General features: G+C 40.7%; 1 protein-coding gene across 3 annotated transcripts in view; it reads right to left on the bottom strand.

Annotated features, from left to right (window-relative positions):
• Positions 1 to 26,357, bottom strand: part of LOC120426113 (B-cell lymphoma/leukemia 11B) — a 95,406-nt gene that overhangs the window by 9,016 nt on the left and 60,033 nt on the right. The window contains exons 2-5 of one of the 3 annotated variants that reach the window (XM_052709856.1): positions 21,923 to 21,988; positions 1,077 to 1,226; positions 808 to 999; positions 494 to 715 (exon numbers count right to left, since the gene is read on the bottom strand). In XM_052709856.1, coding sequence (XP_052565816.1) covers positions 494 to 715; positions 808 to 999; positions 1,077 to 1,226; positions 21,923 to 21,988 — 630 coding nt within the window. Of the gene's footprint in view, positions 1 to 493; positions 716 to 807; positions 1,000 to 1,076; positions 1,227 to 9,697; positions 10,463 to 21,922; positions 21,989 to 26,357 lie in introns of those variants that run through there. The other 2 variants (XM_039590816.2, XM_052709857.1) reach the window with 2 other exon arrangements.

Below are 26,357 nucleotides of genomic sequence, written 5' to 3'. Positions count from 1 at the left end.
CTCGTCGAAACGATTGTTTTTGTGATCATATTTCTTGAAAGCCAGGAATTTGTGCGGACAACTTACCACTCACGATTGTTTTGTTGACAGCGCAGCTGTCAAACTGTCAAACGTCAAACTGCCCAGCGAGCTTCGCTCGCCACGCATTAACGATGGAGTTGAGTTTGACAGCACTGCACTGTCAACAAATTTAATCTTTCACCGCATCGCGGTGCAGATCAAGATACACGAGGAGGTCAGGGGCTGGACACTCTCGCATGAATAATTAATTAGCAGTAATTGATATTTTTATGCACTCTGCATGTCCGCTCAATTGACGACGGAGAGTGGACAGCAGTGTCATGTCAGATTGCCCTAACCCCTTCGGGGTTAGCTCAAGTGGGCACCGACTGGTCAAGGGGCGCCCTCTTTTAATCGCTGCTAAGCTGGACATCGGCATGAATGCAATTTGAATGAGTGCGCTCTCGGGGAATAAAGAAGCAGAACCACTTACCGCTGCTGGTCGTGTTGTCCTCCGTCCGGTCGGTGGCGGAGCTGATGGTGCGGGGCTTTTTCGGCACGGGTTCGTCCCCGTTGACCAGGTCATCGTCGGCGTCCGGGCGTTCCTGCTTGATTTCGACGGGCTTTTGGAGCGCATTCGTCGTCGTGCCCAGCGGGCTCGAACTCGACGGACAGCGCGAGGAGGAGGACGAGGAGGAGGCGTTGTTTTCGGGTTCTGTGGGAGAAAGTGAGGTTATGGTTAAGGGTTGTGATCTGTCAAACGGCGTTTGTTTACAAACAAGGCAGTGTTTTGCTGAAGGAACTTACCGTCTCCGAGCCGCTTGGGCGTGCTGGACGCACCGTCGCGCAGCAGTTCGGCGGGGCTGGTCGGCGGGGGCGTGTGCACCCGGGACCCGCTCGCCTTCCGGGAGGAGGAGATCGGAGCCGAGATGGAGGGCCGCCGCGAGTTGGCCAGCGTGAGTGGCCGCCCGTCGTCCGAGTCCCGGTCACCGGTGGTGGCTAGAAAGGTGGGGTCGAGAAAAAACGAAGTCAGTTAGAATTCCAGCGCGAAACGGTTGACATTCTTGACGGAATACCTTGTGAGTAGCACTGGCCGTAGTTCTCCTTGTTGCACTGCAGCACCTTGTGCTGGATGAATCGCACAATGTCGGAGAGGGCGAACGTTTTCTGACAGGACCCGCATGTTAGGATATCTTGAGTACCCTCGGATTCGCCGGTGTCTGAATCTGGAAAAGAAAGGGAGAACAGGTCGAAAGAACGGGGTTAGCGAAGAATTAAAAATTATTATCTCATCACAGCTAATTTAATGAATTTAATTAGATTTCTGGCGAGCGCGCGCGAGCTCGAGACAACAAAGCCCTTGCCCTCCTGCCGAATCGGGGTTTAATTAAATGGAATGGGCGCCTCGGAATTCTTCGGATTGTCTCCGAGCCCGAGTTCCGGTAGTGGTCCAGCTTTTATTTTTACGAGCTACAAGAATAATAACCATTGGCCGTTAGTGTCAGGAACTGAAGGAATGCCCGGTTGACACTCCCGAGAGTCGAGAGCGGAATTCCGGTAGATGCGCCCCCGGACAAAACGCCCCCCGCCCCCTTCAAGAGAAAGGGGACCGTAAAAGTTTGTGTGAAAAACACTTTCACGAAAACTTATTTATACCGAGAGTTATAAATTGCGCTATTTTCATTTTTCGGAATTAATATAATAAATTCTAGCCCACTCCAAGGAATCTCGAGAGAGAGTGTGTGGCGGCCGCAAGGCGCCCCTCTTCACCAAAGTGGGTAGTTATCCTTTCGGAAGACCGTCGCCGTCTTCACCAAAGAAGGACAAATAAGTTCGATTTTATCTTCTGCACGAGAGGACACCGGATAGAACGTACACACACTACATCTATCGAAAGATGTGTAATTAATGTTTCTTAGGGGGAGGCGTGAAGATGCGGGCATCCTAGATTTTGGGAAGGGCGAGTAGCGGAAATAAAATTGAAATAAAAATCACTGCCAGAGACGGGTACTCGAGTCATTAAAGAGCAGGGTGGGTCGTAAAACGGAGCTTCGCAGAAGAGGACACATCAATCCGTGGCGACAAAGACCAGAAGCTGCTCGAACTGACAGCTAAGCGCCCCCCGAATTGACCTATTTGCTACCGGGGGATCCGTAAAACAATAGGGTTCGGGGACGGGGGTAGTCCATGAAGAGGGCATTAGTTTCAGCGTCGAGGGGTGCTTCGATTTTTACGACCCTCCGAAAGGATCGAAACAATTAATATGGTAATTTTTGCTGCTCCGTCGTCTTTGACGACGATCCTAGTGTCATATATTAGCCTCTAATTCGGGCGGGTGCGTGGTTTTAGGGGCGCCATCAATAAATTGTTTGACAGCTTCTGCTCTGCGGCAAGGATATTCATAAATTGCGCGAACCGATTGATGTCCGCGCTCGATTGGGGGCAGATCGAAGCAGAATGATAACTTTTTATGGGCACTTGGGCGATCCGCAGCGCGAAAAATGTGACATTTGTCGCTAAACTACGTAAGTAATTAGTGGCGGGCTGCAGCGGAGCGTGCTCCGCTGTAATTTGGTGGATTTGGTAGTTTTGCCTCGTAAAAATAGCTTGAATCGTTACACGATTGCATCTAAGCGATTGACAGCTGTCAGAATTGTTTGTTTACACTTTTCTTATGGTTTGTTTACACTTTTTTGCCCAATTTATTCGTTATGCCACTTTCAACGTGGTTGCATAATGAAGAAATTTGGCGAAAACATTGTAAACAAAGCAATAGCAAAGTGTAAACAAACTTACTCACTCAGTTTGTGTCACAGCCGAACCTACTCCGAAATGAGTAAAATGGGCATCTGTCAGATTTGAGTGAATTTCACTCAGAATTCAATGACGAAATCTGAGTGATTTCGAACGTGCATGTGGAGTTTAAGGTCGGTTCACATCTTACCATACCGGCGTTTGTTTCGGTTCCGTATCCGGAAAATTTTAAATTCAACTCGAAAAAAGTCGTATAAAAGTTACGTCAGACTACCGACCAAAAAACCTCGTAGGACATTGAACCGCAGCCAATACTCTTATCGCTAATCCGTCCACATGAGAGATTCGATTGTTCCACCGCCAATTCCTGACACGTCCTGGTCACCGGGCTGGCGACAACCAGCCAGTCGGATATTTATTAGATTAATTCCAGAGTCACCCCGTGGTGGAAAACGTCCCGGTATCGATTCGCCTATTTTTTTTCCTTCCGCTAACCCGACGTCGCGATAAGAACTCCGCAGAACAACATGGCACAAAACTATCAATAATTTGATAAATGAACCCGCCGCTAGCAGTTGTTGCCCGAGATATGGCTTTGTTTTTTTCTTTTCTTCTGGAAGTCACAGCGGACATTGTCGTCTCGTGAATAATGACAGCAAATTGGACCAGGGAAGAAGCAGAAGGCAGAACAGAACAATCGAGATTAGCCGATAAGCAAACACGAGTTCTGGGCAAGTTTGGCCAAATGGGCAAAACAACAAGCCAAATAACCGAATTAGAGAAGCCCCGAAGGGGCAACCTGCGACCGAGGGGTCGGCGGCGGCCACTTGCGTCATTAAATTAATAAAACTAGAGTACGGATCTGCATGACTTTTGCGGTCGGCGGAAATCCGTATCGAACGGGGGGTGTGATGGTATTAAAACACATATATATGTAGAGCAAATAATCCCCCGAAGCTGTGCAGGCGAGGGATTAGTCACTTTTTCGGGTGCGTTATTTGCACAGGTCGGGATGGTGGCTTACATCGGTGCGTCGTCGAAAAGCCGTGGCAACCCCCGAAGCCGGTAACGACTGTCCATCGTGTCGGGAAATTAATTAAACTTAATTATTGATCACACATCGACGCCACCCCCCGCACGCAGAACAGTCCTGCGGCAAGTGTCAAATCCCTCATCCCTGGTCAGCTGTCAGCCGTTACGCAAATGACAACTTGGCACAGCTCTGTCGAGTTGTCAAATTGCCAACCCCATCGAGCGAACGCGTACTGACCAATGGTCAACGCGCTTACGCACTTCGGCAATCTTCGGATCGCAACACAAAAGGATACCACACACATGGAACGAAACTTGAAAGAAACCGAGAGAAGAGAGCCGAAAAATGGGTGGGTCCACGGGCCCGGTTTTCGGACAGTGGCCGCCGCACACATGTCCGAAAGAGTGGAAAGAGTGAAGGTTACAAAAGGGGCCTTCGAAGTTAGCTGGAGAGAGAGCGAGAAGGAGAAGCCGAAAATTTTAAAACTAAAAGCAAACAGATAAAGCAGAGGAGACGGACGGACGGGCGGACGGTAGCCAATACGGGAGCTTCGGGGTTTTCGGGAAGGGGTGTGGGAACCTTTTATCGACAGCGCTGATTTATAACCCAGCAAACGGCTTATCAACCTTTGACAGCGCGCGAATCTTTTTAAAAACCCCAAAAGCCTAATGGAATTGTACCGCTTGGCGGTGTAAAACCGTGGTTGAAGCGAATTGGATTTAGCTATTATCCCGAACCCAAAATTGAGGCCGCTGCAGAGCAACCCCGCAATTATTTCGAGGTGCAACTGCAAGCCTTTGTGCGCTTTCACCGGGCTCACGCTGCTGGAAATGAAGGGTTTTACATTTCATTTAACAATCGATAACCGGAGCAAATGAATAATGGGGGTAGCAGCAAGCCATTGTCCCGGGATCGGGTTGACAGTTGGAAACCCTACTCAAAATGGTGGTGTCGTCGCCGCTTGACAGATCAGCTGCATCCTGAGGTGACCAATCGATGCGCGTTGCAACGCACCGTAGCTGTCACTTGGTGCACGCTACCAGGAGCTTACCCACGCAGTGGGTAGCAGCGGCGCGTCAATCGGGTTTGCAACCACTCCAAACCGAACAAAAATAAAAGCGGAAAACTGCAACTGCAAGTCATCGAGTAACAGCTGTTGCAGCGAACGACGAATCAATCTCGTCTCGTGAGTACATCGGAATGGATTAAAGTGAGGGCCCTCGAGCCGGGGGTCTCCAAGAATCGCGCTTGAAAGCGGCGGTCGCCGCAAACGTCCTTGTGTGGACTCTGGAGAGGGGCGGCCACTTACTCTTGATCTGAGCAGCGACGACGACGCGGCTGCTGGGAACTTGTTGTTTTCGTCGAGCAGTTGCTATCGAGAGCAAATAAAGTGCGTCCCCTTTAAGGACTTTGGGTTGCCGGGGAGAGGGGAGCGCTAATCCGTGACCAAATATAATGTTGCGAAGGCGGTGTGGGTCACCGCCACTTGAGTGGCTATTTTGGACGGTTTTATTGCGTTGGAATGCTCTGCTCGGAAGGGTGACGTCAATGATCAGCGCGACATAGAGTTGGTGTGAAGACACGGTCTCAGTTAGTATTCAACGAAAATTGAGTGAAATTCACCCAGATCTGAGTTAAATCCACTCAATTCTGACAGATGCCTCTTTTTCTCATTTTTGAGGTTTTTGTTTTGACGAAAACTGAGTGATTTGAAATGAGAGTGTTTCAGCCGTTATCGCGACCGCTACCACAGCTGTCAAAGTGACGTTTGTCAAACGAGGGGTACTAGGACGCTAGAATCGCACTCTATGGCGTCGCCACAAGAAACGACACATTCGAGTCGCAGTAAATCAAGAAGTGCGCTCGTAACCCAGGGAGGGATAACATCTCGGCAATCCGGTTTCCAGAACAAGCGTGGAGGAAGGGTCCAAGAAATTGCGTCGATTGTCTTTTAATCGGGCAATTGGACCAGAAATGAGCGCCCATTAAGCGTGTCCCGTTCCACAACATTCGGGAAACCTGCTCGGAGAGCAGCAATCGAAGCGATAAAATTTTATTAACACCGAACCAATTGTCTTGCGAGGGGCTAAACAACTCAGGGCGTTCTTAAGAACGCTAGGGATGGGCCATGTTCGCGAAATTGCCCGATAATATCGCGCCGAGCACAGGACAAATTCGCCAATTCCGCGAAACTCTGGAAGCTTGATTTGATTGACTTTCGATGAATAAATTACGGTCGACGGCAGGCCCATGTGTGTAATGAGCTTCTGTCAGCAAATTTGCGACGGTTTTCAGCTCAAATGGGAGGTAACCGATCGGTTCCTCCACCCCCTCCGTTTGCGGTTATAAAAATTCATACATCGGTTCATAATCAAACAATAAGGGATGAATGAAAACGAGAAGTTGTTCCGGTATAGCTCACCCCCGACGTCGGAAAGTCTTTCTCTCGTACGGGCGCGCGTGTATTTATTTATTTATTCATACAGATTTTGATTGAAATCGGAAACACCGGAAAGAAGAGCGGGAGGGGACGTCCCGGTCCAAACGCCCAAACGAGCTGGGCGTCCCAAATTCGATTAGGAAGTTGTGTAAGTGATATTGGACCGTGCTGGATTGACAGGAGGGTGACCAGACTGCGTAACGCCGCAGGCGTTCGAGCTGTCAACTCGCGTAACGCTTGCCGCGTTACACCTGTCAAACTGGCAGCCCTACCAAAAGTGCTCGCGGCTATTTCCAGTGATTAAGGGATGTCCAATTTGGGTTGACTAACCGGTGTGGTCCCCGCTGGTAGGCCTCCGGCCAAAGACATCGGTTCTAGCCGGGCACACTGTTTGCCGTGGCGCGTTTGTTTACATGCACGATAACAGAATTAGCGTAACTAGGCCACGTAGGCGGGGGTGACGGCGTCACTTTCACTGCTTCAAGTCAAGGATGGTCGCTGTTTGCGAACGATTTCCGGTTCCAAGCGTCGGCGTTGTTATCAAGCCGGACGGAGAACAAGTGAAACTGGAATTGGACGAGGTCTAGCTTTTGGGTCATCGCGACCAATTCTGGGACGCGTTTGAAGTTCTTTCGCGCCAAATGGAGGGCGACAAACGCAACTTCGGTCGTCGTCGTCGCGCGTCATAAATTTGAATAATCATAGTGCAAATATTGAACCGCGTTCCACATGTGTATTTGTGAAGGTGGAACGACACGGCAGAGGTAGGAAAAAAAGGTAGACCACCGAGCGCTGCAACAACTTACGATATTTGCACTGCCGTGTAGGCGGACAGGCATTCTCGTTTACCTCGACCAGCACTTCACGCGGTCTTCAAGCTTATCACGCTTGAACACTGAAAAAAGAAGGTTCTTTGTACTGCGGGAAGGGTCGCGACATCGCGCTTCGCGCGATCAACCGTCCAGTTTGACAGCTGTAACGCTGCAAGCGTTACGCAAGCCGTGCTTGGAGAACAATGCGAAGCATTGTGCCCTGCGAAGGGCAACCTGCTCGCGCAGCTTCGGGAATTCTCTAGGAATTCCTGGAACTTTTGGCGCGCCCCGCAGCGTCAACTTCGGCGTTCCTCTTTTTTTTATCATACAGAATGTAGTCCCGCGCGCCTTATCACTGTGTCAACAGGGCTTGCGTGGCGTGTAATATCCAGCCTGAAAAGGTGTTTTCGTTGTTCAACGGACAACGTCGACATGCGGGACACCTTTCCCGGCGATGCGCGTGGGTGGTGGCGTCCACGGCGACAAATGGTCATGTTCGGTACTGAAGAAAAAAATGATTGATGGGTAGCTGGAGGAGGATTAGGACCCCCGCCGTTTGAGGTTTGCGGGGAGGTTGGAACGGAAAAAAATCGATTCCGATCAGCGGGTGTTATCGCGGTGGACGCGTGTCCGCGACCATTTGACAGTTGTTGTTGATTTGTTGATATGATGATTGGGAGAGGGGAAGTGTGGGCAACATTTTGTTAATTGATGTTTGATTGGGGTTTCTGGACAAGGTGACGTCGAATGGGTTGTGTCGAGAATTGATCATAGATTTTGATTTATGGTTTTACATCATCCGGAGAAGTTCTATAATAGTTTTGGGACAAAAAGAAGAGCTCAACAAAGTAAAACTAAATTAGAAAATCACCCAAAATATTGCTCAATCTTATCTTTCTGATGAAAGTGAGATTCAAAGAAAATCTTTCTCGATCTATCAAAAACCATCAATGAGTAAACAAAAACATTAACGATAACAAATTGTTTTTACGATATTTTGTGCATAGTACATCTCTCTCAATGAGTGCTCAATGAAAATCTTGTGAGAAAATTCTTTCATCACTGGCGAGCGAATATTGTCTGAGAGGTAAACCATTTTGAATTTTTGAATTAGTTCCAAACGTATCACTGCTTCTCACGTGAGAGCACTCACTCTCTTCTCTTCTGATCTCCGAACGAGCTAGAGAACCTTAAATTTTAAAATGACCAAAAATTAACTGTTAATTCTGACAAAAACTTAGTTCGTAATATTTAAAAAAATAACTGCAGATAAAAAATCAATGAATTAAAAAAAGTTTATGAAGATATTTTAAATCAAATTTAACAATAATAAAAAAGGGTAATGAAAAAATCAACTGTCTGATTTGTCTAATTATGTTGAATTAAAAAAATTAATTGGCTTTTTTGCAGGCACCTGATTAGTCAAAATTCACTTTATCGCTTGTGAGCGCCGATCAGCTAAAATGCAGTACTCATGCGAGAGCGCTCACGCTCTTCTCTTCTGATCACGAGCGAGTTAGAGAAACTTTAATTATAAAATCATTAACATTACCTGGTGATTCTGACCAAACCTTGAATCAAGAATCAATAAAAAAACTGCAATTGTCATTTAAAAGTTACAAAATAGTTATTGAAGGTATTTCAAATCAAAGTAATCAATTATTAAAAATAAGGGTAAAGAAGTTACAATTTTGTTTTGTAAGATTCTGCTATATTAAAAAAAAATGGCTCAAAAACGCATTTTGCAGGCATCCGATTTGTCATAAACTCAGAATTCACTTTATCACTTGTGAGCGCCGATCGGTTAAATTACACCACTCACGCGAGAGCGCTCACCCTCTACTCTTATAATCGATGCTATCGTTGAGTGATTATTGACATCGTTATTTTCAGAAAGCCCAAATCTGCTAATTATACTGTGTAAACTTCTTTAAAAACAAAAATAAATTTTGAGTTTAAAAGCAGACACGTCAACATCCTTTAAACCATGAATTAAAAAAAAATGTTTTCAGAACTTAAACAAGCACAGGTTTTTCTTATTTTTCTAAAATTGCGATTCAAACAAAAGAAATTTCACTTGTAATAAATCACTTTCACTCATATTCGAAATAAACAAGTGTTTATTAATATAAAGGCACTTGTCAAAAAGTTTAAATCATCTTTTTGTGGGGAATCTCGCAAATAAACTGGATTAAAAAAAACTTTTCACATTTTTTTGTACAGTTTTTGTTTTGTTTAATTTTTTATCACAACGTTTTCACGTCAAAATATCTATTTTCGTTGCATTGGTATTTGTTTTTGTTTTGAAAGTTTTATCGAATTTCAAGAATTCACGCAAAACTCTTCTGCTCGGGTCGTCGCTCAAGGACCTCTGGTCGTAGCACATTGACCGACCCTAGGGTGCCCTCAGCCGCTCACACACAATCACACGTCTCATTCAAACACACACAAAAAGTTCCAAATCACCTCGAACATCTCGCGCAGATCTTTATGCAAACACATTCACACAATTCAATCCCCTTTATTAAAATTGGTCCTTTTTTCCCGCAAACCATAAATCACGGGACCTCAACGGAAATTGTCCAACTCGGGGTGATTTGCTGGACGAGTGCCCACAAAAATTTCTAGGTTAGATCAAAAATATTCACGAAAACTCACGATCACGGTTGTGGGAGTAGAACCCGGCGTCCTCGCTCGTGGACAGCATCTTCCTGTACCGCTCGTTGTACCAGTCGCTGTGCAGGAAATAATTCATCTAAGCCGCTCATACACCTTAAGGTTGTTAGGCTGTTGTTATCACACACACACACACTTGTCAGTTATCACAAAACACGTTGTAGCACGCTAACAGTAGAAAGTCCGTTTCATGGCACTTGCGGTGAACTTCCCCAAAAAACTCGCTCTTCAATGAATTGCTTCTTTGTTTCAGCAAACAGAACAATAGCACCGTCTTCGGCAATTAGTAGGCGCTGCCGAAGGAACGCACACAATAGAATAGTATCCACACAGTGTTCGGGATGCTTCACGGTGGTCCGCGAAATCACGTACGTCACACAACACGCGCGCTGTGGTGAAACAGATCTCCGAAACCGACGACCGTTCTGGGACACGTCTTTTTTGTTTCTAAACACTCCGGTCCGACCTGAGGGACTGATATCCTGTGTGCGGTCCACGAGACACGCACGTCCGTGTCGTTTTTTGTCTGTGTCTTCCTATCTTCTCTCTCTTGGTCCTGGTGTGCGAGAAAGAGAGAGGGAGAGCGCACAAAACCGAACGTGTGAATGGATTTATTGTGAATGATCCCTGACGAGAACGAGAATTCTTGGTCCGAGACTCGCCGGACTCGGGCTGTTCGTTCCGACTAGTAGGCACTGACTGACGGACCGGACCGGGACATCGGTCCGGCAAAGCATGCGGCGGCGACGACCGCTCTCCTCGCTCACCACCACCACCACGAGTCCTCTGGAGATTGCTTCCACCTCCGCACCACCACCACCAGCATCCTTCCAACGGACAAAAAACCCCGCGGCAGCGAGAGCGAGACAAAGCAGCCCCGAAAACAGGATCCAGTCATAAAAAACCACACTCTCACGTATGTGTCCTCTTCCCTCTCATGCATACACACATTCATGCGCGCGTGTGTGAATGGGTGCACGAGGACGGGAGAGAACAGCAAAAAAAAAAGTCCCTCCAAAAAAACGTTCTTCAGGAGGTTCGTTTTTTGTCGCCTTCGGAATCCAAGCAGTCGTCCACGCGCGCCTTGCATACAAGTCGCCGTTTGCTGGTGTTAGTGCGAGAGCAGCACATGGCACGCTCTCTCGCGCGCTCTCCAAACCCACGATATCCTCTCCGCTCTCGCGCGTTCGCGCGCGCTCTCTCCTACTTCCCCTCCTGGCCTCCTTCGATTAGAAGAAGGACTCGTCCAGCTAACGGGACCGTGCTTAGAGAGCAGAATGAGACGGACGGAGCCAGCAATCTATCGGTCAATCGTCCCGCGGAGCGGGACAGGACGATAAAAAAGTTATTCATGTGTGTGGCGCGCGGGGCTCTATTAGAGCCTTTGTGCCGGGTTTAATTTTCGTTTGGCGAGCGAGAGCTTTTATTTTGTGTGTTTTTTTTTTGCTTTCTCGATCTTTTTATTTTCGATTAATAGTTTCTTTCTCTCACTCGCGGTTCTATAGAATTGGGTAAATGCAATCAGGACGGTGCAGTCTGCTAGCGTCCGAAATGATGAGATGGGATATTTTTTGTTGATTTGGATCTCTGGGAGAGGGATGATTTTTTTCCCCTTTTTTTGAAAAATTGATTATGGTTTTTGAGAATTTTGTTTTCTAGATGCCGTGATAAGCTTCATTCAAACGTGGTTGTTTGTGCTTTTTGGTAGTTGAGCAGTTTGGAAATTTGGAGTAAGTTTCGCTTTAAATTCTTTTCACAGAAATACAAAAATCAAGAATATAATTTTGTATTTTTTGATTAAAAGGAGGAAAAAAATCAAGAGCAAATTTTAAAAACAACGGCTGATGCAAAATTGTTAAAATATTTGTCCTTCGGCTTTGGCCGAGGTCGAGAAGAGGTCAAAAATTTGCCATAGCAAAATTGTTATGAAAACGTTTTTTTTTTGCAATTCCGCTGTGAGACTGTCAACTTTTCCTGACCTTCTGGAGAAGCGAAACGGCCTACTTTTCCCTACCAAAAATACCAGAATGGAAAAATAATATCTTTCAATGCCAGTGCTGAAAAGTTGAACTTAGCAATACTATTTTCGAAAAGTATTTTTTTTTTTCAATATTTTCTATTTTGAACGGTGAATTTATTAAATACATGAATGTTTGACATAAAATTGTATTTAGAAGCGTTTTTGAAATGGCAAAAAATGTTGTAAGCAACTCGTTGCAAAACTTGATTTTTCTAGCACTCGTCGTATTTATCCAACTCGGTAAACCTCGTTGAATTAATGTACAACTTGTGCTGAAAAAATCTTCTTTTTGCAACTTGTTGCATAAACTACTATTTTTTTAATGAAAAAAAACATTTTTGCAATTGATTGTAAAGGGAAAAAATCAATTTTCAAACGTTTTAGGCAACTGCTAATTTTATTTCAAGTTTTTGTTCTCTCTCCCTCTTTAAATTTGCCAATAAACTATGGAGGAGGAACAAAATCATTGTTTATAGATAAAATTTTCCTTGAAAATACGTGTACAATAATAAGAATCATAGGCCTAAATTAGGATTTTCGGTCTTATTTAATTTTTTGACTTCCCCTCGACCTTGACCAGAGCCGAGGGACAAACATTATAAATAAAATTTGTCCTTTCCTTATTCACCAATTGTTGATGTTTTAAAATATTCTTAATATTTTCTAATTTTTCAACAAGCTTTTTATTTTCTACAATTCGTAGAGACTTTTAGTCTATGCTTAGTTTATAATACCAGTTGTTTAACTTTTATTAGGATAAGCGTTTTGTAATTTTTTTGTCAGTCAAAACTTTGATTTTTTTGTTTAATTTCATTTGAAAAAAAAACATTTTTTAAAATGTTTTATTTCAAAGTAATTTTTACGTTTTCCATGTTTTAGGAATTCAATTTGAAAATATCCTTGTGTTGATAATATTGATGTATTCAAATTCACATATATATTTTTAAATATTTTGTTTTATTTGTTATGAAAGCCGTTCATTTTATATCATTTTTTATTATTATTTTGAACTTTAAAAAATGTAATGACGCAAGATTCAATAAATCATAGCAATTGGAACCATTTTTTTTTGTTTTAATTTAATGGTTTTTCAAATTTGCATTTTTCAACAATTTCGTTGTGTTGTAAAACGAACTTTTGTTACTTAGCTAAGTATTTATCCAAGAAATCGTAAAATGATATTGTGTTCTTTGACTTAAACAAACAAACAAACAAAAATAACAAATGTTCCTTTTAAAAAAAAGATCCATGTGATTGGGAAGATTTGAAAAATAAAAGTTACGCTTCAAATAATTTACCTCAAATTTCCTTTTATGTTTAAACTTTCATAAAAAAAGTTCAGAAGTTAATTTTCAAGTTTCAAAGGATGAAACTGTGCTTAACGGTAATTTTCAAAAATCTCGAGAAACGATCTCTCTAGCATTTTTTCTGGTTAAATGAGTTAAAAAAAGAATGTTTGGAATAAGTTGGCCAATCAACTGGATGCTGAGATATCAAATTAGGCTCAAATTTTTCCAGAAACTAAACAACATATCGGTAGTTAATGGTTTAATGTTAAAAGTCACAATTCTAAACTATGCTGGAATTATGTAATTAAAACTATTACGTGAATTTAAAAACAATATTTTTAAATAGGGTCAAAACACAGATCTATTAAGTCTGTGGTCAAAATAATAATTTTAAGAACGTCGGCTGGCTTAAATATTTACAAACTTTGTTATTTAAATTATCAGAAAATATCTAAAGAAATTATTTTTAGATTTAAAATATTTTTTTAGGCAAATATTAGTAAACGCTTCAGTTTTATCAAGGTATGGTAGCTTTGGGCTTCCTGAATACACTCAAATCGACAGCAATGAATGTTGAATGTTAGTAAATTATCCGAGAAATAAAAAAAGTTGGATATTCCAGGTATAAATGCTATGAAATCATTTCAAGAAACCATGCGCCTCCATTGAATTTCTCTTTCTCAGAATATAACAATGGACAACAATTTTATGCTTTCGAAGGGAATTAATTAATATTCAATTTATTGATGGAAACGTGCTAGGGGGCCAATTCTATCATACCTTGCAGAAACTGAAGCGCTTACTGGCATTTACCTAAAATTGTCGATTTATATATGTAATTGCCATGATAACCGAGCAAATCAAAAGCATAATTTATTTGAAGAATATTTTTAGGATACTCACAATCTTTTCAAAGTTTTGTGAATATTGACTAGTTTGGAACTGTAGGTATAAATCGATGGCAAAACCTAGTTTTTTGTTCAATTTATCAATCTTTTACAAATTCTCAGGTTACTCTGAACAAGTCCCAGCTTGAACCCACCAAAATCCAACCCGAATCCATTAATCAAAACCTGCTTCATCCCCGCTCAATCAACGGCCGTCTTCCGGGGGACTTTTGTTGAAAACTATTTCCTGTTGTAACGACGAAGGCGTCCCCGATGTCCTTCTTGCCGAACCAAAATCCCCGCTGGTGATCCTATTTTCGTTTCAACCATACGCTATTTTTAGCCGCTCCTTCGTCCACCACCACCCTTAATCGATTAACTTCTCAATCATCCCGGACCGAGGTGCATCTCCTTCTTCCGCGCTGCCAAAGGATATTAATCCTGGATCCTTTTTTTCTATCTCTCTCTCTCGGTGAAACGGTTCACTCGATAGGCTTGTTTCCGGTGAAACTGTGAAGATCAGCGCCAAATTTCCGTTACTTTTCCGGGCGCGATCCCGGGTTTTTTTCGGCAGCAGGAAGTTGGAAATTAATACATTTTCAACGAAATGCTTAATTTATTTAAATTCAAAAAGCTCGCTCTCTGTGGCTGCACTCCAGGTTTCTGGAGTCGAGGTAAAAAATGCCCCTCACGTCCTGATTTTTTTTCGTCCCGTCCGTTACGGGCCGCAAGCCGTCGTGGTCGCCTGTTATCGCCGGTTTGGTATCTTGGAGTTGCGTGTTTAGTGCGTGTTTTATGATCCCCGAGAGGGAAGCCAGGATCTTCCTCATTTCTTGAGGAGATCGCGGACGGTTTTTTTTTCGTTTGGTTCCTTTTCTAATTTCAAACTTAAGATTACCCAGAAACCGTTTCAAGCTAGAAAAAAACAACGGTCCCTCGTCAAGATCGGATTCCCATTTCCTCGCGGCAGCAAAGAACCAACGACTAAAAAAAATCTCCACTCCCCGAGAATGCATCGGCTAACGAACTACCAAAAAAAAACGCTTTCTCACTCGCTTATGCTTAATTACCGTAAACTGGGGTCAATCGGGACACATGGGGCGAATTGGGACAGCAGTTTGAACCATGTTGGAGCACAATATATTGATTTTTCTGGTTGGTTTCGGTTAGAACAGACTCAGGCCAACAAAATGTGTATATCCATTTCCAAATTTAAAAGCTTTAAGTGCATTAAAATCTGCTGTCCCTATTCAGACTGTAGTCCCGATTCACCCCAGATTACGGTATATCTTTGATTTATATTAATAACAAAAGATCTTCGGATGAATGATGAGCATGGAAATGCGGGAACGGAATCTTCCTGTCCCAAGGATCAGCATCAGAAAAAAAATCCCACGTGTGAATCCGGGGGAAAAAATACCGTTACACCAGGAGCGATTTTTTACCCCTCAGCAAAACACGACCCTAGGAAAAAACTTCTTCTTCCTTCCAAGACCCTATTAAAATATGCATAAAAAACGACGACGCATCTTACGCACAATCCGAGGGACCAGAAAAAATCCCTTTTCCAAGATTGCTCTCGCGAAGAGGGTCGGACGCAAGGACCTCAGAACTAAGAAGGGAAAAAACGCGCTACCCCTCCAAGACGCCAGACCCTGGCAGTGAAAGGAAGCAAACTTGAAGGGATCGACAGAAAAAAAACAGCATCCTTCGAGGGATTCGGATTTTTTGTGCGTGTCCCTTCGAGCTTGTTTATTAATTTTCCCGTATCAAGTTTTATAGTTTTGGCTGGTGGTGATCGAACGGAGACAAAAAGTTTTAGAATGTTCTAAACTAGGGTACGAGTTCGGGCAACGTTGTTTATGTGCAAATTGTGATTTTTTTAGGAAGGGGGAATTTTCTGCACAGATTCATCGCATTTTTTGAGATTCAATGAAAACAACAATCGGGTCTTTGTGCCGAATGGATATTTCTTTTGATTTTTTAAACTTTAAAATGACTGCTGATGCTGATCTTGTCTGTTCGATGAGTGTGGGAAAACGGAGGGTTCTTTCGCAATCAGGACCCTGAGATTGACCGTTAGTTTGAACATTAGACATTGTCAGATTTTAAATTGTAACACAAACAAAGTAGGATCGAAATGAGAAGTACTAAGATGATGTTTCGATCCATGGATATAGCTTGCATAAGCTTTAAACTCGAAAATGATTCAAAACTAATCCATGATAACCACATTGAAATTATTGAAACTCAACCCTTTGTAAATTACTGTATATGGGTCATTCCAGCTCAACTGGGTACACTTTTGGACTCGACCTTCACCGATTTGGACCAAACTTGGAGGGAACGTTCATCTATCTATAGTTAACAGAAATCCCAAGTTTGGTGCTAATTAGACCATCCCTCTATTTTTGGCACCTCCACTTTTATGACGTTTTCTTCTAAAAAAACTTTTTTTCTTTTAATTATAACTTATAACAGTTTGCATTTATAGAAAAATGTCCAAGGAATTCAATAAAAATAAAATTTCTTCCCTTAAATGCCCACTAATATTATATTTTGACGTTTTAAGTATTAAAATTCAGTTTTGACCAATTCTTTATGTTTTTATTTGTTTTATTTTATCACCATCGTGTTCCCCAGAAAATTTTACATAATAATCAATGTTGACCTCAAACTAAAATGAACTATTGGCGAGACACAGCGATTTTACTGAAAAAAGTTTGATTTTGCGTTGCACTCTGTCCTATGAATTCAAATCCGAAATAAGTTTCTCAAACATAAAAACTGAACTATGCGGGATTCATCCCTTTTTGTTGAAAAGTACACCATGTACTTACAAGTGCTGCGCAAAATCATACTTTTTTTCAGTAAAATCGCTGTATCTCGCCAATAGTTCATTTTAGTTTGAGGTCTACAATGATTTTTATGTAAAATTGTCCGGGGAACACGATGGTGATAAAATAAATCAAATAAAAACATAAGGAACAGGTCTAAATTGAAAGTTAATACTAAAAACGTTAAAATATGATATTAGTAGGCATTTAAGGGTTAAAATTTCATTTTATTGAATTCCTTGGACAATTTTCTATAAAATGCAACTCGTTGAAAGTCTTTTGCTCAAGTATTTGCAAAGTTATGATTAAAAGAAAAAAAAGTTTTTTAGAAAATCGTCAAAAAATAGGGCGGTGCCAAAAATAGAGGGATGGTCAGGTCAGTACCAAACTTGGGATGTCTGTTAACTATCGATAGATGAACGTTCCCTCCAAGTTTGGTCCAAATCAGTGAAGGTCGAGTCCAAAAGTGTTCTCAGTTGAGATGGAATGACCCATATATTATATTACTAATGTGCCCAAAACTACACATATGTGAAAAAGTAACCGTTTACGGGTTGAATCCATTTTCAACCTTCTAAGGCGTAAACTAACCAATTTTGCTTTCAGTCATGCTTATTTTTCGCATGCCGATTTTGGATCAAATTGAGTTAAGGGCACCGGTTTGTGCAACTCTCAGTCCAAGGGAAATTTAGTCAGAGGTCGTATTGTCGCACGTGCATGCACGTCTACTGTTTACATTTTTTTTTTATAATAACTTAATACTCCGGTAACCACATTTGCCTTCCAATCCGATATAAAAGTACTAAAAAAGTCGAGGTAGCCCAATACAAATATCCCATCAAACTTAATTGGGGGTATCGTGGAGAATTTCCCTTGTCTCCTTAAAAAAGTGATGCATTATCAATTTCCAAGCCATAAGTTAACTTCATAGAACTCGAAATGTGAAACAAAAGCTACACAAAAAAAAATGCAAATGCAAAAGCATGCAAATCACCTTCGTCAAAATAAACACTTCATATTACACACTGCATGTACAATTTTTGCAAACACAAAAAAAAGTTGCAACTGACTGGATTCAAACCCAGGACCAACTGCAAGGACTGGCACCTTAGCCCACTCGGCCATCAGACCGATGAAAAGTAGTAAGGATAAACGCATATATGAGCTTGACATTTCGGTCAAGTAGGTTTCCCATACTGATGGGCTACATATTGCAGGGTGTAAAATCACATAAAATTTCATAAAATAATGCAATATTTATTTTACACCCAGGCCTTATACACGCAGCTGGATTACTACTTTTTAAGCTGTGTAGCCTCCCCAGCTACCTGTTAGTACTGAGTGTTTTGTTAAATAGTTTCCTTTTGGCTTAGAATTTGCAAAATAGTTCCAGCTGTCAAAATGCTTATGCACCCTTTTCAAATGTTGCTCCAGACATCAACATAAATAACATCACCTTGCGAGACCCGCTAAAATGACCGTCTCCAAGCGAAGCAAACCTGGCAAATATCAAATGAACCGAAGTTGGCTATTTTTATTATTGTAATTTGATTAGGACCAATCATCAAACTTTCACAATCCACACAAATGTCGAAAGGTCAAATTCCTTCGCACTCAAACCTGCACCACTCGAAACCAATCATTATTAGATAACAAAACAAGCCCTTCACCGTAGGTGTGAAGGGTGTTTGCATTGTTCGAGAACAAGAACCAACAGCAACAATACAGTGTCCACACAACAGAGCCGACGAAACCCGCCGGAACGGCCACAACCAAAACAGAACCCGCCATAAATTATCCCTGCAGTGTCCCCAAACCCGGCAAACAAAACAAACCCCGAAAAAAAAGAAGTTTCAAACTCAAAAACCTAGCACATTTTATCTCTTTATTGTGGGACGGCAGCGGACACTACTGCGACCGGGTAACGTCTTCAAAGTTCTTGACCTTCTTTTTTGCTGTGTGTGGATCTTCAGGTCAGGTAGTCCAGGACGTCCAGGGGTCGCGCCAAAGCTAGATTGTTTTCGAAAACAAACCATAAACTAATAAAGGGCAAACAATGACCCGGGCCATTGTCTTTGCAAATTTCACTTTATGACCTGCACTGATTGAGCCGGTCGTGAGACACCGAAGAGGAAAGTGACAGTTTTTTAAGGTCTGGCTGCTTGCCTGCTGCTTGGGAGGCGTGCCACAGTGGGCAGTCTGTTTTGCATTCTGCTGATCGGTCCTGCCGACCCACCCGAGGTCCAAACAACTTTATTGGCGATCGATTGTTGTTTTGCGAGCACTTTTTTGTGGGAGGATTGTTTATGCTTTTCATGAGATTATGTAAATTGTTTGGACGTCATTGCTGGCTCAAGAACGGGACAGTCTGCTAGATCTAATGAGTTCCAGACTTGGCGGACAGGTAGAGATCCTCGGGTGACCCAGCTCCAGTTTTGACACGAAATAGCTCGAAATTATCAGTCCAGCAAACATCTCCCGAAACGCCCCTAATCGCTGCAATTATGTGTCCACGTAGGACGAAATTCGGCACATCACCTGCGGAATTTTCCCACACCCGAAAACCACACATCCGTCGGCATCCCCGGGGTCGATATTTACGTAGAATCAATCAAATTCTCGAACACCCGAATCATAATTTCGAGAGAGAGAGAAAAAAATCACCATGAAAAAAACCGTGTCTATAAATAAAAGGTCGAACCTTTTGCATCTTTTTCCCTCAATAAAAAAAAAAGGTTTTATTTTCAAAAAGCAATCAAAAAGAAAGAGAGCGGAAAGCGAAACTGCAATCCTTTAATCGGTATTCATCCGAGAAGGACGACGAGCTCGGACGACGAATGTTTGGGTCAATTTTGACCTGCGAAGAATCGAAACCAAGAAAAACCAACGGGACTAACGTATGAGGACCCTGCCCGGGAAAGAAAAGTGGACAACAAAAGCGATTTTGGGAAAGGTTTTTTTTTCGTTCTTCTGCATGCCCTACTAAACAGTGGCATTCGAAGTTTATCAAAATTCTTCGAGATTCTAGATGCATCGGATCGAACTGAGTTTGACGGTTTGGGCGAAGTGTGGGTTGTTCTGAAGATTCTCAATTGATTTAACTGTTTTACTTTGAAATTTTGTTTAATTTGAAACAATTTTTTTTATTACTTCTTTATTGGGTAACTTTACTTAACAAATGATTAAAAATAAGACATTCTTCAGAAACTGATGAAAATGAAATAACCAGTTTCTGATGTAAAATTACACATTTTTTGATACAAAACCTATCACCTTTCCCAGATGTAATATTGCCATAATTGTTTTCTGTGAAACAAACAAAACATCTTCCTCAAAATATCAAACTATCAGCTCTCAGCAACTACAATTATCACGCCTGAATACTCAACATAGCCGAACACGGTTTTGTGTTAACACACTCGCGTTTGACATTCTCCCATTCTCTCTCATTCCCGCTTTCACGATCTTCCCACCGCAACAACGTTCAATCACAAAAGCCGTCACAAAAAACCAATGTCGCAAGCGCAGTAGAGAGAGAATGCTGGGAAGCAAGAGACACAAGAAGAGGTCTTACAAGCTATAGTGACGGTCGCTATACTCTCTGATTTTTTTGGTGCAGAGAAAAACAAATGATAGTTTTTTTTTATCACTCATTTGCAACACTGATCTTCGCCAAAAGAGTTTTACCAAGCACTCACTGAGAGAGGAAGTCCAAAAAAACGAGCCTCTCGTCTTTTTTTTGCGAGATAGTGGGTAAAGAATCAGCTGCGGAACGTTTTCAGTGAATTTTTCCCGCGCTGTATTTATTACTTTTTGATAAAATCTAGAGTTTTTTTTAAAGGTCCTATAAGCTATTGAGTTTCATATGTTTATAGGTCCATTTAAAAAAAAAACTCTTGAAATGATATTTGAAATATTGATTACCAAACATATCTTGGTATTGTGGAAAGATGTTTCCTTATTTTTTCAAAAAGTTACGCTTCTTAAAGATTTGTTGAAAGATTTGCAAATTTACAGCCGATTTACAAAAGTTTTATTTTCTGCAAAGCAAATCGCATATTTGCATGAAAAAAAAATTTGAATAAAAATACTCGATAAAACTAAACCAAAACTTAACATTATTTCTGGATCGGTAAATTTAATATTGTAAATTAAATATTTTGAATAGATTTTTAAAGATATCATTAAACAAGCATTAACTGCCCCTGATCGCATAAATGTCCCATATGCATGTTCGTCGCTTTTGAGTTATTGACAGGGCTGTGGAGTCGGAGTCGGAGCCGGAGTCGGTGGAGTCGGGTCTTTTTGGGGACCTGGAGTCGGAGTCGGAGTCGGAGTCTTCAAAACTCGAATAGCTGGAGTCGGAGTCGGCTGAATTTTATGAGCAGGTTTCGGAGTTGGAGCCGGAGTCAACAATTTGTTGAAAGCTGGAGTCGGAGTCGGAGTCAGTTGGTATGCAGAGAGTCAGTTGAATGCCGGAGCCGGAGTCGGAGTCGGAGTCGGCTTAACTCAGAAAGCTGGAGTCGGAGTCGGCAATTTGGTTCAAAATCGTGTGCTCTTTCAGAAAAGCCCAAAACATCCAGTACTTTGTTCTCGAAAACAAGAGGAACTTCAGTTTTTTGTGAAAACCCAACACGTAGCCTTGTGTGTGGGACAATCTTCAAATGCGTTTTTCTCAGCTTGCTGTTTTTGCATATGGGACATTTATGCGAACATGAGCAGTTAAATTTTGGTGTTAAAATGCAACAGAAAACTTTGATATTCATATCGGCTTTTTCAATAGGGTTTTGAAGAATTTTAAAGCATTTTTGTAGATTTTATGATTCGATCTGGTTTAGAAAATCGACGTTTTGTAAGAACGGTAGCACTCATATTATTTTATGTTTAAATGGATTGTTCTCAAAAAAACAGTTTTTTTTAAACATAGTTGTATATCTATTCCTATAGTTTGAAAATTTACTTAAATTATTATCATATTTTTAGCTGAATTATTCAAATATGAAATTTACTTATATTTGGTCAACATTTTCAAACGATTGATTTTGTTAAATACATATATTTATTGTAATACACAGACAAATCTGTTCAATATTTATTTATTAAAAAAATATATGTAACTAGAACACATAGAAAAGACATTGAATAAATTTTGTAAGTAATATTTGCAAAAGTACCTTCTTTTTCGCACAGAATCGCGTTGAAATAATCTGCTATAAGGCTACCAACGTTGCGAGCCTCACCTGCAAAGAGAAAGAAAACAAGATTTAGTAAAACGCATTTCTGAAATTATTCTTTCAAAGAACCACCCTAGCCAGTCTCATTCCCTCAAGTTCGAGGGTGTTCACATCCACATTCAACAAGTTCTTCGATCCCGAACAAAACCCACAACAGCGCCCTTTCAAAATCAGGCTGCTCTGGTTCACATGAGGATTAGCAGAGTCCCGGGCGATACCTGGTGCAACGTGCCTGCTCGAAACCACCAGCAGTGCTAGGTTGCAGATTTCGCAAAGTGGTCTCCAGAGTGGTCAGCGAACCTCACGATTTCTTCTCTGTGGACGTCCGACCTTTGTCCAAAGGTCTGCAGCGACGTGACACCACACCGAACAATGTTCTCCGTTCTCGCAGTTCTAGCTGGAGCATCAGTAGGTCATCCATAAACAGCTCGTAAATAATTGTTCGGAGGATCTAGCAGGTCGTTAACACCCGGCCGGGTGACGTAACCGCCCCAGTCGGTTCCATAAAAAGTTTTTAGAGCGGCCGGATTTGTGTCGCCAAAAATTACTTCTCAAAAATCGTCGTAAAAAAGTGCTGGGCATCCATAAAAGTTCGACTCCTCACCGTTCTTGCGTCCCACGGGAGAGACCTTCGATCAATCATACTCGAGAATGGGACCGCCCGAAATGTGCCACACATTGCCCGTGCAGGTCAACACTAATCTACGCACAGCATCCTAGAATCCAGTCCAGCTGTTGCGCGTTCTGAAAGAAGCCCCCGATTTGCGTATCGTGACTTGATTAGTGCCAGAACTATGCGGACCGGGCAAAGAGAGCAGCAAATCTCGAGTCACCATCTGGACGGTTGGGTTCTGCCCAAACTCATCAGTTGGGGGGTAACATTTGAAAAGGGCGAAACAGGTTATCTTTCTTGAACATTTTTAAAACGCTGTAAGACGCCCTTTTCAAATGTTACTACCCGACTTTTGTTTTTACATGGTGAGGACGTGGGAAGAGGGCAAGCAAGAAGAGGTAAGGGACTAACCAAATTTATGTGTGTGTGTGTCCAGAGAACTTGAGAACCGTTGTCACAGCCAGCTTGAAGAAGTCACGCTGCTGATTGAACTGTGCGAGTATCAACGAAAAAAAAGAAGCAAAAATCTTCTCATAGTGTACAATGTACAATAAATATTTGACCACTTGAAGCGGGAAGAAAGGGAAAGGGAAGAAGAGAGGGCAGGAGCATTATGAAATATGTTTTCAAGATGCAAATTCGGCGTTGTCCTTTCGACCAGATCTAACGTTTTTGTTTTTTTTTTCGGAGCAGTGGTGTGGTATGCTGTCTGATGGCAGACGATTTGGGTTGCAGACGGCGAAGACGACGACCAGATGAAAAAGTCAAGTGAGAAAAAATGGAATGGAATTGGAAGGGACGTTGAAATCTGTGCTGAGAAGTGAGTACAAATTTATTTTGAAATATTTTTTCAAAATTGAGCAATTCTTCACCAAAATTGGAAATGATAGTTTTTTTTTTTATTTTGTTCAAAATATGGGGTCTTTTCCCATCACCAAAGAAGCCATTTTGGGTCATTGGTTCAACCATGAGCAATTCTTTGAGATTTCGGGCAATCGATTTTTTTTTGTATTTTTTAATTCGGCTGAAACTTTTTTGGTGCCTTCAGTATGCCCAAAGAAGCCATTTTGCATCATTAGTTCGTTCATATAATTTTCCATACAAATTTGGCAGCTGTCCATACAAAAATGATATGTGAAAATTCAAAAATCTGTATCTTTTGAAGGAATTTTTTGATCGATTTGGTGTCTTCGGCAAAGTAGTAGGTATGGATACGGACTATATTGCAAAAAATGATACACGGTAAAAAAATTGGTGATTTTGAATTTCATTTTTTATCACTAAAACTTGATTTACATGAAAACACTATTTTAATTTTTTTAATTTTTTGATATGTTGAAATTTCCAGAATGGGCAAAAAATCGTTGACCGAGTTATAATTTTTTGAATCAATACAAATTTTTTCAAAGAAATCGAAATATTGGTCGCAAAAATTTTTCAACTTCAGTTTACATCGAAAACTGAAGTTGAAAATTTTTTGCGACCAATATTTCGGTTTTTTTTGGAAAAATTTGTATTGATTTGCAATCAAAAAAGTGCACAGTTTTCAGTTATAGCCATTTTTAGGTAACTTTTTTGAAAATAGTAGCAGTTTTTTTTTTTCAAATTAATACCCATGTTTGCCCACTTCCGAAAAAAACTATTTTTGAAAAGCTGAGAATAGTGCGTCCATCCCGGGAATTCCCGGGACAAAAATCCCGGGATTTTCCCAAAACCGGGAATTCCCGGATCCCGGGATTTTCCATAATTTGTCCCGGGAATTCCCGAAATTGAAAAAAATAATCATATTTTGTTCTGGAAATTCAGATTTGGTTGTGGAAATAGTAGAATACTAAGTAATCGATAAGAAGCATTAAAATATAAGATCAGTTGAATACTAATTAGTCGATACATTGCATTTAAATTTGAATTCGGCGAATATAAGCATTTATTTGGCTTATTAGAAAAAAAATATTATAATTTTAGTTAACAGGTCCGCAAAATGTCTAGCGCTTTAATTTTTTTCTCTTTTATTTTTTAAATAGAATGGATATATTTACGTTTATTTACGACTTTAAATTTGAAAAAAAATCATGTTAAAATATTTTTAATCAAACACCGGTAAAAAAATCAAACACCGGCATCTGGGCCAAATAATGACAAATGCTACTTGAGCAAACAGCAATAGAACAAAACAATTAGTACACCGATTTCCAAATATATTGCTCTAAAATCTCCTGTACTTATTCAGACTTTAGACCCGATTTTCCTCCGGTTGGCGGTAGTAACTTTAAGTTAATTTATTAAATATGTTTTATATAAATCTATCAATTCAAAATTTATCTAAAATTTTACATTGACTGGTATCATTTTATTTGCTGTCGTTTTATTTTATTTTTCAAGAAAAATAAAAGAAACTTTTTAAGCTGTTTTACTCATGTCATATAAAAAAATATAAAGGAAATATTTTCAAAAAAACTTATGTAATTTGAGCCGCAAATGAAAACAAATATTCCAATTGGAATTAAAAATTGTATTTGATTTAAAATCCAAACACCACAAAGAACAAAATTGAGGTTTATCAATTTTTATTTTCTTTTAGGCTATTTAAAAACTGTTGTCCTTGTTTAGATTGAAGTGAAGATTATCACCATTTAATATTATTAAGCTAATTTTATTACTGATACAAAAATTTCCCGGGATCCCGGGAATTCCCGGGATTTCAAAAATATTTTTCCCGTTTCCCGGGAAATTCAAAACCCGGGAAAATTGGACGCCCTAGCTGAGAAAATTCTCTATATTTTGCATTATTCAACTTTGTTGATACGGCCCTTAGTTTCTGAGATATTGCCATGCAAAGGTTTAAAAACAAGAAAACTGATGTTTTCTGAGTCTCACCCTAACAACCCACCATTTTCTAATGTCGATATCTCAGCAACTAATGGTCCGATTTACAATATCAAAATATTAAACACTCGTGAAATTTTCCGATCTTTTCGAAAAAAATATTTTCAAAAATTTAAAATCAAGACCAACATTTCAAACATTTAAATGTTAGTTTTGATTTAATTTTTTTGAAAATATTGTATAAGGTATTGATGAGGACTATTCAGAAAAAAGGATGTCGATTTTCAAATTAACTTTTTTTCACAAACAATCAATTACCATGAATGCGTATGTTGACACTTTTAATTTTCTTTTTATATATTTTAGGTGACAAGATAGTATGAAGAAAAATGTTTCCACCGAGTTATTATTTTTTGAAAAAATGTGTTGGTTGGAAAAAATTACATTTTAGTATTTTTTCAAATTCAGTTCTTAATGTTAATTTAAATTTGCAATCGATAGTATTTACTTAACAGATTTTTTTGATAAGGTGTACTGTTTTCAAGATAAAGCCACTTTAAGATTAATTTTGACAGAAACAATCCCGTTTTTCGATTTTTTTAAACAGTGTTCATGATTGTCCATTATTAAGATATCAGAAAATTTCCAATAAAATTGCCTCAAAAACAATGAAGATTGGATCCCTGGTTGGTATAATATAGAGAATAAAAGAAAAATAAACAAGAAAATATTAGTTTATTAAGTCTCATAATCTCGAGGGTTTTTTTTATTTATTTTTCCTTCTCTTGCCAAATCCATTGTTAGAATATGGGTAATTCTCTACCAACTCACACGAAATCGGGAAAAGTTGCCCCGACCCCTCTTCGATTTGCGTGAAACTTTGTCTTAAGGGGTAACTTTTGTCCCTGATCACGAATCCGAGGTCCGTTTTTTGAT

Source organism: Culex pipiens, chromosome 3, assembly GCF_016801865.2.
Source record: "Culex pipiens pallens isolate TS chromosome 3, TS_CPP_V2, whole genome shotgun sequence".
In the NCBI taxonomy this organism is placed as follows: Eukaryota; Metazoa; Arthropoda; class Insecta; order Diptera; family Culicidae; genus Culex; species Culex pipiens.
Note: the sequence above shows the minus strand (reverse complement) of the source record. Positions and strands in the feature narration are given on the sequence as shown.